This window comes from Macrobrachium nipponense, chromosome 17, assembly GCF_015104395.2.
Source record: "Macrobrachium nipponense isolate FS-2020 chromosome 17, ASM1510439v2, whole genome shotgun sequence".
NCBI lineage: Eukaryota > Metazoa > Arthropoda > Malacostraca > Decapoda > Palaemonidae > Macrobrachium > Macrobrachium nipponense.
In genome coordinates this window covers 61,589,563-61,606,278 of record NC_087210.1, presented here as the reverse complement: position 1 = coordinate 61,606,278, position 16,716 = coordinate 61,589,563, and the positions used below count along the sequence as shown (strand labels likewise).

At 38.0% G+C, this 16,716-nt stretch overlaps 1 protein-coding gene and 1 long non-coding RNA gene across 2 annotated transcripts in view; one reads left to right on the top strand and one right to left on the bottom strand.

Annotated features, from left to right (window-relative positions):
* The window catches only part of LOC135196052 (uncharacterized), a 271,313-nt gene that overhangs the window by 92,033 nt on the left and 162,564 nt on the right, over positions 1-16,716 (bottom strand). The window lies entirely within an intron of this gene.
* LOC135196471 (acyl-coenzyme A thioesterase 1-like) lies at positions 6,254-13,623 on the top strand. The gene is made up of 7 exons (XM_064223324.1): positions 6,254-6,271; positions 6,417-6,571; positions 7,085-7,244; positions 7,809-7,977; positions 8,274-8,282; positions 8,565-8,782; positions 12,991-13,623. The coding sequence occupies exons 1-7, from the start codon at positions 6,254-6,256 to the stop codon at positions 13,621-13,623; spliced, it is 1,362 nt and encodes a 453-aa protein (XP_064079394.1).

Here is a 16,716-nt window from a genome sequence, read left to right as displayed (position 1 = left end):
GGCCCCTCCTACTTTATCATTCCCCTTCCATTTGATTTTAGACCACCGAGAGGGGGCCTATTCGGTTACCTATGTTGTCGGCTTCGTAGAAACAAAGCCTGCATATTAGGTACTGAACGAATCACGAAAAATGTCATGCAGAAATCCTGCTCTCTCGTAAAGCCATCACAGACAACAAATGGGAGTTCATTCGAGTGGCAACACTTATGTGGCAATGGCGAACGCTGCCATTAAGGCATAAAGGTTGAATTCGCGAAGAAAGACTATCATTTAAAATGTTTCCCCGTAAAACTAACCAAGAATAATAGTTTTATACAAACGAAAACATTCACTTGACAATACAGGGAACGATTTGGACGGCACGGAAGGACTTGCCGATGATGTATACAGGAAATCCAAAAGGTCCTGCAAAACGAAATAATTTCGATGATAGCCAATAATATGTTCAATGAGTGAGCTTGAAACGAGCCATTGTATCTTCCATTATTTCATTTGGAAATACTCAAGCTGATTTATTGGTTATCTATGTGAAAGAGAGATGTGGTAAGATACGTCATTATTCTGAGAATTGACTTTGGAAATCAATAATTAATTGGATTTCGTTATTTTCCTCTCATTTAGCAACAGGTCTCACGTTTGATTTATTCATGATATAGAATGGGTCTTCCTAAAGTAGTACCCGGGTACCTTGCAGCGGGGGGAAGGGGGGGGATCAAAACCGGTTCTTGAAGGTATCGAAAAGGACATCCTGAAAAATATCAAATTAAGGTACGTTGGTTATCACGAGGAAAGGTCCTATCCTTGTTTCTTGAATTGAGTGGGCTGGGGCGGGCGGGAAGTAGGGGGGCGCTATTTTCCTGAGGGAGCACAGGGGGACAGAGCACATTTATTTGAGGACGAGCGAATCCTTTCTGCTCAAGCTTTCCTACCTTGCGGATGTTTTCAGTCACCTCAGTGATCTGAATCTTTCTATCTAAGGATACGGAGTCAACAGACTGGAGGCCAACGAAAAGACGGAGACATTCACAAGCAAACTGGGCCTGTGGAAACGGCGACCAGAGGCGGGCAGTCGGTCAATTTCCAGATTTTGGGTGCACGATCGGGGAAGGAGAATGTTCACGTGGTGGAGCTTCAACCAAGTCCCTTGTCCCTTGTAAAACGTCATCGCAGTTTCATCCCGTCAGACTGTCCCCTGGCGCCCATTACACTGTCTGAGCTACACCCATTCTCTTATCATTTTGAGGAATCAAATTAACACAAAAAGCTGCTGAATATAATAGCTGAAATGCAGGCTATATCTTCGTTGCTATTGTTCATGACTTAGGACCAATTAACATGAGAATCTGGAAGTATTTTGGCATAGGCCCAATTAGCTTGAATGGAATTTCCTTCATAAACCATAGTGCAGAGAGGGAAATATTCGTTTTTACAGATGCACCTCATATGACTAAGTTGTTAAGAACCATTTAATTGACTCAGGATTTGTTTTAGCTAGGGGGAAGTATGTATCAACACAGCATATTCAAGAAAAACTAAAGATGAACTTAAAATAGCGCGTAAGATCTCGGAAATATATCTTAATGCGTCAGGATCTCAAATACAGCGCGTGAGTCTAGCAGCTAGACTTTTATCAAAATCTTGCGCTGCTTCAAGGTGGATACTGTTATGTTAGAAGGAGGTGACTAGGCACATAGCTCAAACTTTAGTTTACTCGTTAATGACTGGTTCGATGTCATGAACTCGGATGGAAAATACGATGTCAAGTCACGTAATATATTTGGAGTTAAAATTGTTGCACTAACTGGAATACTTGTTAGGAAGAGTGAAATGGTGAAAACAATGAAAGTGAAAAGTGAAAAAACAGGATGTCTTTACCCATTTCAAAAAGGGATATTATCATCCTGCGAGGCATTTTGTAAAAGGGCTGTTTGAGATGTTGCAAAGACTGTTCTGGATAAAACACACAATAACAAGACGGTTCAATCAAGATTGTATTGAACATTTTGGATGCATCACACAAATGGCAGGAAGTCATGATCACCTAAACCCTGTCCAATTTAAGTATAGACTCAGGAAATATCTGCTTGGTAAGAATGTCTCTGTGATGAGTAGAAAGAGTAATTCTGGTAGGATTGTAGAGAATACGGAATGTGTTTCAAGCGGTAATATTTCAGGTAGTAGGCCTAATCCATGTACACCACGTGATAGGGTCCTTCACAATTCGTTCATTGCATCAAGAGCAGCAGGACTATCAAATGACTCCAATCTTGCACCCGAATTATGTTTAACGTCTGTGCTATTCAGGGTATTGAATTTCAGGATGATTCAGCATTAGGTTATATGATGTACCCTAATTTTGATAACCCTTTATCAGATTTAGGTGATAAGACTGAAGAAGAATGTTTAAGATACATGGGGAGGGGGATACAGGACAAGAAAATTCATCACCAACTACAAACAGCCATATCTAGGAACAAAAGATGCATGTACAACTAATGACAGCAACACATGGATTAACTGAGAGTCGTCAGCCGAGGGAATTTGTACTTCCCATCGGGACACTTCTGTTCCCAGCTACTTATGAGAAAATTATTCTTATGAAGTCAAATAAATGCAAATAGCTTTTTGTAACTTTTCTCGAAAATATGATAATCGTTTGATACATTTATGATTATTATATTTATGTATACATTATGTCACATATAAGCTTGTGCGTTCGAATGTATATTTATGTGATATCGACCGAGTGTTAATCAGAAACTTGCTTGGAATGTGTTCTCAGTGATATCATATTCTTCATCATTTATTCCTTCGATTCCTTACATGCTACATGATTTCATTCTTATACTTTTAATATTGTTTTTCTTTTTGTGGTTAAGTCGGGCAAATGCAACTGCCTTTTTTTAACACTGTCCTAACTCCACATTTCCTAGACATATTTGATAAATACCAACTAGTGTTCCTGATAAGATTTGGAAAGTATAATTAACCTACATTTTAACCTTTATCATAAATAAAAAAAATTGTTTTTCAAAATGAGATACGAAAACACTCACCAAGCCTTCCTTTATTTTCACATGAAATATAGCAGATCCAACACATGGCTACTACAGCTTTCTTTATAAGTTGATTCTTTACTTATTCATTTGCTTACCAATAAACTGGGTTGGTATATTCTCTTCAAGTCCATTTTTATAACATAACCACTTGGTCTCTCTCTCTCTCTCTCTCTCGTCTATTCTGTCAGTTTATTAACAGAATAATGCTTTCATTCTAAGAATCTTCCAAAATATCTCGATTAGGAGAGAGAGAGAGAGAGAGAGAGAGAGAGAGAGAGAGAGAGAGAGAGAGAGAGAGAGAGAGAATCCAAAGTTGTGGCTGATATCATCCATCATAATCAAGAAAACCGCAGTAGAAAATCTGAGCAGAGAGAGAGAGAGAGAGAGAGAGAGAGAGAGAGAGAGAGAGAGAGAGAGAGAGCAAGTTGTCATGTTATAAAATGTACTTGAAGATAATATACCAAACCAGTATATTGGTAAGCAAATGAATAAGTAAAGAAACTTATAAAGAAAGCTGTAGTAGATATGTGTTGGATCTGCTATATTTTATGTGAAAATAATAAAAGACTTGGTAACTTAATGAAAGAACAGGTATTAGAAAAACATCATGCATATAGTAAGCTCTTTACAGATTTTATCAAACATGCTATGCAATGGATTAAATGTAAAAAAAAAAAAAACCAATAGATAAGAGCGGAATCGTAACGCTTGTGACGTCACAGTATTAACTGACCACCCACAGCCTGAGCTGAGCAGAACCTATAGGAGAACCTAGCCAAGATCTCATAAAAATCGTGATGGCCCACCTTTCAGTACTAGAGAGAAAATTGGAGGAGTATTTCCCGACTGAGAAGAAACCAGTCCAACCTTGGACCAGCCAACCCTACCTTGCAAGATGGTGAAAATGACCAGGAGAACCTGATTGATTTGCAAGTCAGTGAAAAGGATAAAATTGCTTTTGAAGCCCTGCCGTTGATACAGTTTTGGGTAAAGCGGATCCGGACTTTTCCGAAAATAGCGGATGTTGCACTGAAGTTGCTCTTACCATTCGCTGCCACTTATCTATGCCAGGCCGGGTTCTCCGTGCTGATGCAGATAAAAATCAAAACAAAGGCAAAGTCTGATGGTCGAACTTGACATGTCTTGCACTGAGCCGGGTGCGCCCTAGAATTGAGGCTTTGGTTGCTTCGAAAAAACAGGAGAACAAGGCCCATACAGCTCACAGTCGAAAAAATCGTGCTGAAAAAGCGCAAATGGAATGTAAAAAAACAATCTGATATTGAATTGATTTTTTGTATATTAAGAGTTGCACTTCATTCATTTATTTACTTAATATAGAATAGAGTGAGTACACACAAAGCAGTTTGTTTATAGCCGTCCAGTTTGCAATTTTGTACTGATAATTGAAAGCTAAAAGTTGGGAGTAGCAGGCTGATATTGGAGAGAGGGTATCAGGTTTACTTGGCGTTGAACTTTTGGGTATCAGGACTGAAAAACTTTGGGAACCACTGAATTATAAAACGTTAAAAGCTCTGCTCAGAACCAACCAGTGAATTTTATAGGTAAGAAGGTTATCGACATCCCTCTGGGAGTCTTGAGCGTTTATGCAATTTAGGATTGTGCTGAAGTGATCGCCCCACATTCTTGCGATAACGGCCTCTGTCACTCTGCAATAGATTTTTAGTCTTGAGATCTAGGGATTGAATTTCTTTCCAAACACGAGGGTAATCACCATATTCTAATTTTCTAGACATTGCATCAACTTTTACTTGCTTTTCATTCAGTCTGCAGTGCTTAAAGGTAAGTTTAAACTGCGCTCTCGCCTGTCTCCTTAGCAGTGCCAGAGTCCTTCTCTTGGGATACCATTTTGCCTCCACAGCAAAAACATTTCTCGTGAATGTGTATACAGATCTTCAACCAGGTCATTCCAGCAAGGTATATTGTGTATATGATACTCTAGTTCTGTATAAATCTTACAGTAGACAGTATCTGAATATCATATCTAATCTTTTTTTCTATGGGCTGTCTTATCTCATAGAGTGAGATAAGACAGCTTCCTCCCTTATCAACTGCTTCAGAAATATTATCAGTAGTCTCCCCTCAAAAACAGCTATTCATCATTGATGCGTAATTTGCTATCGTGCAGTAAATGTGTATCATGAATCGATAAATTTGAAGGATCAACAATTGTAAGCAAAAAATAAATGATTTCTACTGTGTGTATATTTACCCCACAATGCAGCGGTAACTTTGATTTATTTTCAGGCTAAATTTCATGATAGAATAATCACAGTCTAAAGGTATTTAATCTTATTGGTTACATAAGAGACCTCTGGTTACAAACACGCTCATCCTGTAGTTGGCCAGTATCCTTGTTACTAGCACAGAAGGCACTCCCGAATCGTTGCTGAGGAAGACAATTCTGGATTATATCGAAATCGTATTCAAGAAGTGTAGAAGTATTTTAGCATCAAACTAAATAACAATTGTAGTGTACGCAGCTAGAAGCATAACTGCACAATTATGAAGATAAATTATGCATAGTGTTCACTTAATGCTATGCAGGTTTCAAAAGTCTACGTCACTGGCCTAGCGAACCGTAGAATCAGCGTCATACAATCGTTTGAATAATTTTTTTTGTACTTTTTTTATATATTGCCAACAGGTACTTTTAAGATTTTAATCATACTTCCACTTATTACATAATTTCTTCTCTTGGTGCATACAGTGCATTCAATCCCTTAAGGTACGAGGGATCTAATACACGTTTCTGGAAACCCGTAACTTACTGGACTTAGGAGATTTTGATTAATTTGCTTCGTTTCCGCGGGTAGGTAGCTAGAACCTTTGTACGTTGCTGAATGGCTACCAAGCAAAACATCTGCCATAAAAAAATGAGTCCCATAAAGCACGTAACGTAGTCTTCAACTACAAATTCTAAGTTTCAAAAAAGCCAGAAAAACATAAAAAATACAGAAGCAACACTAACAAAGTGGCTGGCAAGATTTTTTGTCAGAAAAACGATTTGTTTGGTTTGGAAATTAGCAATTATTTATTCTGATAACAAAGAAGAGTTTGATTTAGTTATTCTCAATTTTCAGGAGTGTGCCAGAGTTCATAGCCCAACCATTGTGGCGTAATTAAGAGTCCTTGTGGTTCCTTAGTTTACCCTCACTTTGCATACTAGTTGCAAAATGAATACGACTTCAAAGGTAAGTGTGCGAGGGAAAGCGAGAATCCATGGGGAGAGTGGAAATCCTTAAATAAGAAATTATGATGCCTCTTAACTTGAATTTATATTAAATTTGAACATGAACACAGGCAACTTCTCTTTCTTTTTTCATTTCCACACCACAGGAAGACGTCTTATTGTCTGTCATTCCCTTGTCCTGCCTACAGGACGAGCCAATTCATATCAAAGTTTCAGGCTTAAAGCCAAACCAGGATGTCACTCTTAAAGCCTCTATGATTGAAGACAGGGGTGTCCCCTACATGTCTTATGCACATTACAGGTGAGGGTGTCTGCTATCGGTGTTGAAGTAATGATGCACTGTTTTCGCAGTTTTATCGGAGAATTTTCATTGGCTTTTGGATTGTAGGTGACACTGACAGTACTGAAAATCCAGCCTGAGAACGAACAGAAAGAGGAAGAGGATCTTTTGTACATCTACTTTTGAATCACGAAGAGAAAGTGCTGTACATCCTACTTAAGAATTAAAAGATCTTGCGATAAATCATGTTAGGAAATCAAGAAAAGTAAATTCTGTACATCCAAGATCAAATCAAAATGCTGTAAATGTTCTGCAGCTATAATAGCCTTAGAACAGATAAAAAAAGACTACAGTATATCTAACTTGAAAGTAAAGAAAAGACAGGGCTGCTAATCTATCTTTAAAATGAAGATAACTGCCACTTTGAAGCTAAAAAGATAAAAAAGAAACAAGTAACAAAAATCTGAAGCTAAAGAGATAAAAAAGAAGCAAGTGCCAAAAATCAGCTGTGTTCAACTGTTTCTTGCATTTCAGGGCTGATGAAAATGGCGCAGTTGATGTCGACAAAATGGAGTCTCTAGGGGGCCAATATGAGGGCATTTTTCCGATGGGCCTCATTGGAAGTCTTGTCCCAGCTCCACCCCACTACAGATACGTTCGTTTTATCAAAAGAGTTGTAGAAAAGCCTCTTGCAGTAAGTCATCTGCCACCATGTTTCAAACTTTTACATAGGTGATAATTATCTACCTTATATGACCTTCTGTGATAATAATTTCTTGACAGAAGCTTGTTAACTCTTTCAGTAACGACTTTTTGATAGACTATTGAGGCAGCTATGAAAACATTCCTAGACAGGAGACTGCTTGGGGTAAACAAAAACGAGGCTTTGCATGATGAAGCATAGCTTCAAAAATTAAGTCCGAAAGAAGTAAGAATAATCTGATATTGATTCCGTTTTAACCTCGTCGGTGCTGATCTCAGAATCGTGGGGCAAATTTTCTTCATAAAATTCCTCTCAAAACAAAAACACTGCTAGTTTTCTCCAACTTTTCCAGTTGCACATTCACCTTCTATATCGATGCACTCCATTTTATATGAGGGAAACATAAAATAATAAGGATAAATTGAGGAATCTTGCATCTTGTGAAATGAAATTTTTCTACATAGTGAGCAAAAAATACATTAAAAGGTTTCCTAATAAATCAAGAAAATAAGATGCAATTATTTAGTTTTTCACTTGTATATTTTGAATTTTCAGGTAACTATTAGCGTCCATAATGGACACCTTAGCGCTGAAAAGTTGTGTTCATCAGAAGTAACAGAACCTCATTCATGCGTAGCTCACGAAAGGCATTATATGGCGTCTGGAGTTCAGCGCATTCCAGTTCAATACGGAGAGGTCAGGGGGACTCTGTTTTTACCTCCCGGTAAGTGGATTTTTTTTACCTCCCGGAAAGTGAAGTTTTTTTTTTTTTTTTTTTTTTTTACCTCCCGGAAAGTGGAGTTGCGGTGTTTTGACTTGACTTGTGAGGCCTTACATTTACTGAGCATTGTTAGTAATAACTAGCCTGAGTAACTTCCTAAATGTTCCACATAAAACCAAATCTTTTAGAAATGTTGGTGCTGGAATCTACTTTGTGTACAGCCTTTTTAGGATGTGTGGTAGTGATAATTTCTATATATTTATTTCATTTATGGCTTTATGTTTCACGGAAGTTAGGAGATTTATATTGCTGAATATCCCCATGATAAAAATGCAATGTATATCCGCGTATCTACATTTCCTGTGCGCAAGAACAACTGTCTATGGATAATGAGCGCCTTGTTCAGACTTGCCCTCATCTCTTAGGGTTGCGCTCTCTCCTAGTATCCCCTACACAAGTAAGCAGCTTCCAGATGGTGCATAACGTCCCTAGGGAAGGAAATTACTCTGCATTATGAGTGTAGAAATGTAATTTAGAGTAAATGAGATATCACCACACATACAGCCTCTAAAGCTATTGATTTCAATAAGTGATTTCTTTTGCAGGTGATGGCCCATTCCCAGCAGTAATAGATATGTTTGGCACTTTAGGAGGCCTCATTGAATACAGGTCAGCTCAACTGGCCTCTCGTGGGATTGCGTCATTTGCTCTTGCTATCTTCAATTATGATGATCTTCCTAAAGTTATAAAAGAATTTAATATCGCATACTTTGAAGAAGCCGTTCAATTTCTCCTACAACACGAGAAGGCGAGTTTAATGTTTTGTTCTTGTTATCTATTTCTATTAGTATTTTGATTTATATTTAAATCTCATCTTGATTTATGTGAACTTCACTATTTAGCCATTTTCTGGTTTATTCTCTATATCTCGTTGAAACTTGAGCAGAGTTTTTCTTCGTCGTCTTTTTCTTCTAAAATACTTAAAATCACTAAATGGTGAAGTATGACAAAACAGGGCAATGTTCATGAAGAGCATATGGTTCATGATAGAGAACTAAGAAAAGAAACAGCAATGTACCTAAAGGTCAATAAGCCTCATGAGAGACAGCTGCATACTAATTAGTAAAACTTTATCTTGAGGTAGATGCCCGTTTTGCAATTTGCTACATTGTATGCCAACTGAATCATTTTCCTTTATGTAAAAGCTAACTTGTCCTAGCAAACAAAATCGATCACAACTATAATCAGTAAGAAATTAACACAAAAATTGTTAAAAGATAAGTTGTAACAGAACACAAGAGTCAATATCCACCATCCCAAAGAATAATCTCTCATCCAAATCCTCATGTCTCCTGAAATCTGATCTCTTGTTGCCAGTCATGATCCCTACTTGTGACAAAATGTCCCCAAAATTTTACATATAGTTTCTTGTGTAATTCGTCAAAAAAGAAGAGTGACAAAACTAAACTTTAAAAAGACCTTATTGCTGGAGATAATTTTAAATTGAATTGCCGAAAGGGCCTCGACCTGAGTTGCCACTTGCCAGAAATGAATAAAGAACAGAAAGAAAGAAGGACTTCAGTAGGAGCAGAAGTAATGCTGCCAAGGATGGCTGTTCTCCTTCTCTGTCTGGAAATGCATTGACATGTGTACCAAGGGTCTTCACATGACCTTTAATATTTTCTTCCGTTGTCAGTAAACTTTTACTCCAAGATGGAGTTGTTTACGTGCTGATAGGTGGCAATTATTTGTTTGTTTTTGTTTGGTTCTTCTGTGTTCGTGGTGAGGGCCATCCGAACTAACATGTCTCTACATTAAGAAGGAATATATTTTCTGCTCTTAGTTTATTTTCGTACATTAACATAACGGATTATGCACTGCTCATTGGACACAGAATATAACTCTGAAAACGACAACCACGAATATTGTAGAAGTTTACACAGACAAGGCTCATATACCGAGAAACCACTTTCCAGATGACCAAAAGAAAGCGATACAGAAATCGTATAACAGTGGGAACAAAGACCTGTTTTTCCTCATATTCTCATGTATACAAGCCAAGCTGGGCAAGACACATTATAACAAGCGAAAAATAAGAGTACAAGGACTGTATTTCATCCATTTCTCGCCAGTTACATAGAGAAGCGCACAGAGGAGGCTTCTATGATTGCTGTAATTATCAGCAAAAAAAATGAAATCAATGACGGAAAAGGAGAGAATACAACAAAATCTATAATGGTTAATGATGAAGTAGAAGACGCAGCATCGTTCACGCAAGTCAGTGATAGATAAGTAAAAATGAATAAGACAAGAGTTTATGAAAGTTTATGATGCAGAAGTAGTAGAAGATTCAGTAATGTTGATGAATGCATGCAATGGCGAGGGATAAGAGGACATGACAACGTCCAATCAGATCAACGAAAGAGAAGGTCAATGACGAAGACGCAGAAGAGAATACAACAATGTTCTTGAGGGTCAGTGTTGAATCAGCAGAAGAGTAAGTAACAAAATAATACACGATGGTCAGTGATGTCTTAGTAACAATATTCATGGAAGTCATAGAGAAGTTAGAGAGGAAACGACGATGTTCCTAAAGGTCAGTGATGGATTATTAGGAAAGAATACAACGATGCGTCTGAAGGTAAACAATGGAGACATAGAAGAGACTGAGGAAATGTTCAGGCGCAGGGGTGACGAAGTTGGGGGGGAGGGGAGGGAGGGGAAGGAAACAGCAATGTTCATAGAGGTCAATAATGGATAAAAGAAGGAAAGAACACAACAATGTTAATGGGTCAATAATTGGAAAGTAAGTAGACTTACAGTAATGTTATGAGGGTAAGTGATGCAGAAAGAAATTAGGATATAACAGTGTTCCTCAAAAACAATGAGCAGAAAAAAAACCATAGCAATGTTCACGAGGGATACTGAAGAAGAGTATGAGAGGACATCAATGCTCATAAAAGCCATTGATGTAGAAGGAAGAAAAAAATTGTGTTCACAAATATCAGTGAAAGCTAACTGCATGCAGACACACAGGAAGGCTCAAAAAGGTCAGTGATTGGGAATTATGAGAGAAAACAGCAATATTCAATAATGAGGAAGTTGGAAACTGATAAGTAGTAAAGGCTAGGTAACAAAAATGTTCATTGAGGTTAATGGCAGAGGATACAATATTTTTTACTTTCAAGGGTTATGGTAAGGCTCATGTTATTAGAAGAGAGAATACAGAAATGACCATAAGAACCAATGATAGAGAGGTAGGATTGGATAGGGTAATGTTCATAAAATACACCGGCGGAAAAGAGAATAAGAATGTGGCAATTGAAAGTCAGAGACAGCAATAATCATGGAAGTCATTTCTGAGAAACTAGGAGCGAACACAGCAACGGTCGTGAATATCGGTGAATGAGAGATCAGAAGGGATACAGTAATCTTTTAGGAAACTAAATGATGGAGTAGCACAGGAAACAACACTGGCACTGAAGTTATGATTACAGTAAAGTGCATAGTATTAGGACGTCAGTGCTGAAGAAGTAGGGGAAGATACGCCAATGTCCATGAATATCAAGGATGAAAAAGACAGGATACCGCAATGCTCTCAAAGATCAAAAATAGGAAGGAGTGGAGGATAAGATAACGTTCTAAGGTCAAAAATAAAGAAGTACAAGAGGACACAAAAGTTTTATTGAAAGTTAATAATGCACCAGAAGGAGTCAATACAACAATATTGATGGCCAGTGATGGAGAGCAATTCTCATAAATGTCAATGAAATAGGAGATAGAGGAGAATGTGGAAATGTTCTCAGTAATGTTTATGGCAGTCAGTGATGTAGATGCAGACGAGAATATGGAAACTTTCTTAAAAGTCAGTAATAGAAAAATCAGAGAAATTACAGCTATGTTTATGAAGGTCAATAATGGTGAAGTGGAAGACGATGATACAACAACGGCCACGAAGGTAAATGATGGAGAAGTACGAGAGTAAACAGGGAAGGTGGAAAGGATACAGCAACATTGTTAAAAGTCTACTGTGGGAAGAGGGAGAGAAATCAATAATGTTCATGAAGGCTCCAAGGCGGAAAGGTGAGAGAGGATGCAACAGCGCTCATCAAAGTTAATAAGAGCGAGGTAGATTATGCAGCCATATTTTTAAAGGTCAATGATAAAATGCGGCAATGATCATGAAGGTCAATGAATGTAGAAGTAGGAGTGAATAGTGAATAAGGGAATGTTTGGTGAAGGTCGATCCAGGAGAATTTCAAGATGACATGGCAGTGTATGCGAGTGATTTTCTCAGTACTCAATAATCCTCTGCCTTTGTGATTATATCCTGTTAAATAGATTCACCTGCTGTGGTGGTCTCCCACTTCTGGTATCTAAGTGTTGCCCAGACAAGGTGAACATAAGTAAGGTGATTATCAACGCAGTTGAAATTCACGCATTCAAGATCAACAACAGTAAGTACCAGATGTGTTGCCGACAGATTTAAATGCTCAAGATCATCTGGTTATTCCCCCTTTTTTTAATTGAAGTGCGTTACAACAAACATTCAAATTTCAAAACCTTTCATTAAAAACTCACTCGTTATCTGGCGATAAGAGCCCAAAAGAATATTTATACAAGGAAGCAGAATCAAGTCATGCATTCTGCAGGTTCGCAGCTGCTTCTTGGATCTGTATATTGATCATGCATGTGAAAAATAAAGGTGAAATGTAAAAACTGCTAATTACAATACCTGAATTTGATTAAGAATAAAAACTTCCTCTTACTGTAAAATCACTAAATCACTTGTTTAATATTCACATGTTTTATGTGAATATTAAACAATTTAATATCATAGTGATCCTTTATAAGAAATACCTTTACACAATCTGCCATGGACAGGATACTATAGCAATGGCTTTTAACTCTGCCTGGTAATAATGAGAAAATTAACGCTGCACTGCTTTGTACAGAAGAGTTCACCCGTAGAAAGTTGCTTCTTTTGTCTCATAATGACACCTTTTATATTTTCAGGTGCTTGACTTTGGTATAGGTGTTATTGGCAATAGCAAAGCAGGCGACTTGGCTGTGTCACTGGCTACGTTTATCCCATCTGTCGCTGCCTGTGTCGCTGTCAATAACTTTATTGCACCAGCCAGTTATGGCATGAGAGTTAAAGACCGTTTTTATCCACCATTCCACTATGACGTATCTCTTGGAAGATTTACTGATGATGGATATGAGTGTGTTCAGTCTTGTATCCCTGAGAAAAAGTTTTTGCAGAAGCTTATGCTTCCTCTGGAGGAGAGTTCGACAGCATTTCTCTTCATCGTCTCTGCAGTTGACAGGGATGTCAATTCTGAAGTTCAAGCCCAATCTGCCCGACAGCGTTTGTCTTCTCATAATTACAAACAAGACTATAAAGTGGAGTCATACCCAGGAGCAGGGCATTTGTTCGATCCGCCATATTCTCCACACTGCTTCGCCTCTTTCGAGCATGGTATTATGTCATCCGTCTGTTGGGGTGGCACTGCCAAATTCCAAACAATGGCTCAGGTAAAAGCTTGGAAAGAAATACAGAGATTTTTCTTGTTTCATCTGAAGGAGAAATGGCAATTTAGTAGTGATACAAAATCGCCTACAATGCCTTGGAAGAGTCAACTTTGAATATTACTATGTCTAAAACAGATTTTCATTCGGTGTGAGAGCAGCTTTCTTGCCATTACCTTTAGATTACCATTTCTTACAATTTTACCATATTTTATTTATAGAGTAGAAGTCACTTCAGTTATCTAACACATTTGAAATTAGCTTGTTAGGGGTGTAAAGGGTAAAAACTATTTTCATCAGAATCAATAATAGTCTGCACGATGTACAAGCAAGTGTTCAAGTCTGAAGATGTGGTAGTGATGTGTTTGATCTAAGGCAAGGGCGAGTTACATCTCCACAGCTGTGTGATATTCTTATTAATGGAATTACAAGGAAGTTGAAGATTTGCTGTTGTATAGGCTCGGAATAAATAAAAAAAAATGGCAAGTGAACGAAATTTGGAGTGGTCGAGGTTTTGCAAATGATTCAGTACTGACTACTGTGAGCAAAAAATTGCGAAGACTGTTGATAGAAAAACCATTTTTTAATAGATGATAATTGGAAATGAATTTAGCAAGAGATATATCATGAGGCAAAAGGGAGACACGAAACAGTACGATTAAAGAGTATGAAAGTGAGAGTATCCATAAGGGTATTTCGGAGTAAAATGATAGTTCACTCTTGAGTTACTCAAAAGTCAACCATTCAAGGGATCACGGTCTCCGTAAAGATTAGCGTTTTGGAAAAGATTGATCAAGGTGTATTAAGGAGGGAGAGGCAGAGACTGGGAAATCGCTGGCTTGACGGTATGGAAGAGATGTTGAGAAAGAGACGGCCATAATTTCCATGAAGCGTGTGATTATGCGTAAAACTAGAGGAAAATAGCCATGATCATTGTTTGGGCTGCCCATAAACCTTTGTAATTGTATAGAAGTGCTTAATTTAGCGGTTATTGATGATTATGGTTGTGTTTTTTTTTCTTCCTAGAGACAGGCCTTATGTGTAATGATGGGGATGTGGATGGGGTCGGGAGTTGGGGAGGGTTAATTCACTATCGCACTATATACTCGATGCTTACTGACTCAACTCATCAGACAAATAAAATCTTACAACTGCACTTCACGTCTTTTCTCTGACCTTTCGAAGAATCATTCATATAGATGAAACAGCCCTGGAGACCTTGCCCTTATTCAAAGAAAGGTAGACCGTTGGCAGTTGGACAGAAGTAATACTATATATATAGACCTGGCAAACCACAGCGCAGCGATCCACCGCTCAGCGGCGTCTTGCATTACGGCAGTGTGTTTCCAACCTGTGGGGCACACCCCACCCGGGTTGGGGGAGCTCGAAGGGCTGCCGGGGGAGGGGGGCGGGGCGGCGTTGCATGATGAAGGGGATAATTATATCTGAAAACTCTTAATTACGATGGAATTCATAATTTCAAAATACTGAGAAAATATTTCAGATATAAATATGAAATTTAGTTGTCTAAATAAACAAACTATTTCAAAATCTATATTAAGGAATTTATATATAATATATACTATATATGTGTGTATATATATATATATATATATATATATATATATATATATATATAAAATATTGTGAATTATTGACATACGCCAATTATGTCAGCGAATTACAGTATTTAAGGAAGCGGGGGAGCGGGGGCGGGGGCGGGGGTGGGGGAAGGGGCGCAGAGGATGTGCCATTCAATGAAGGGGATCGAAAATTAGAAAAGGTTGGAAACCAATGCATTACGGGGTGGTCACCCTCCAAATGCTGACCAGATCCAGCGAACTTCGCTGATTAGATGACCAGGGTTGTAGCGAGCACGTTAAAGAAAAAGTGGCTTCTTTCATGATTTGCTATTTCCAACGGGATCGTCTTTTACCGTAAGCGTTACATTTAGTACAACTCTTCTGGCAACAAGCACTCATCCCATGTGTAAGAACAACATTGATCACTTCTTGTCTATTTTCCACTTTATATCAAAATGCGGTCTGGAGTGGCTGATGCCAAATCGGTATTTTTTATTCAAAGATTTCCGAATCCCATTCCAACGAGTTCCAATGGTGTGTAGCAAGTACAATGGATATATCAAGGTCCAACAAACTTCTAATCGGTAGAGCAATTTGTAGCGTATAACACTTTGCCACATTTATTATACAAAAATCGTGCGTATATCGTAAAATAATTCCTAATGACATTGTCTTTAGAATATTCACTATAGTGGAAATAAATAATCACCAATATTCAGTCTTGTGTTATAAAAAAAGATTTTTTTTCACCTGCTACCGACTCTACATTAAATTGTGAACAGTTAAAAGAAGGGGTCCGCGCTGTTACTTGTCCAGCTTTATCTAAACCAGGGATTTCCCATCAACGAACTGCAGGCCACATCCGGCCTGCAGCTTGAAAATATTTACAACTAGCTGACCAATCCTGAGTTGCCGGGGAAAACTCCAAATGACAGTTGATCATTTACCTAGAAAGGAAGGTGGTGTGGTTTTGATTAACATGTTAATTTATAGCAATGAATTCTAGGCAGAATTATTAATCACAGGAAAAAAGTATTTTCAATGTTAGTACACATACACATACTTTACACAACAACAGAACTCGAAGATGATGCAGGAAATTTTCCAATGGTTGATACGAAAGTGTATGAACTTACTTTCCTGACACCATGTTTCACACCAGTCCAAGATGTTATCCCATGGCTGGATCTTTGCCGGGAAACACAGTAAATAAGGTAGCCCGGAGGTCTGGGTTACGGGTTAAAAACTATATATGTGAAAACCTTCCTTGGATCAAAGGAGGACCGCTTGCAAAAGTTTGTTTAGATTGGTTAAACGGTTCGGATTTCTATTAGAGCATAAGTTTAAGTAATTCACACACACATATATATTAGGAAATCGCAGTTTTTCACTTATTTGGGGACCTCTTCCCAACAGAGCCGTGGGACAGACGACATATGCAGTTCCTACCAACTGCAACCAATCATTCCTATTAATATTGTGCAAAATTTGGGAATTTAAAATTCCTATTTTCAGAACTGTCTAGAAAGCTGCAGACTGCACTAAATTTTGTTTGACTAAACTAATAATTCAGAATTATTTTCAAACAAAGTTAATACGCTTAATTCCTTCGCAAGATAACTTACTA

Coding starts and splice junctions, on each gene's coding strand:
- LOC135196471 (XM_064223324.1), top strand. Junction 7,245..7,808: donor TTGTAGAAAAGCCTCTTGCA/GTAAGTCATCTG, acceptor TTGAATTTTCAG/GTAACTATTAGCGTCCATAA. Junction 8,783..12,990: donor TTCTCCTACAACACGAGAAG/GCGAGTTTAATG, acceptor TTATATTTTCAG/GTGCTTGACTTTGGTATAGG.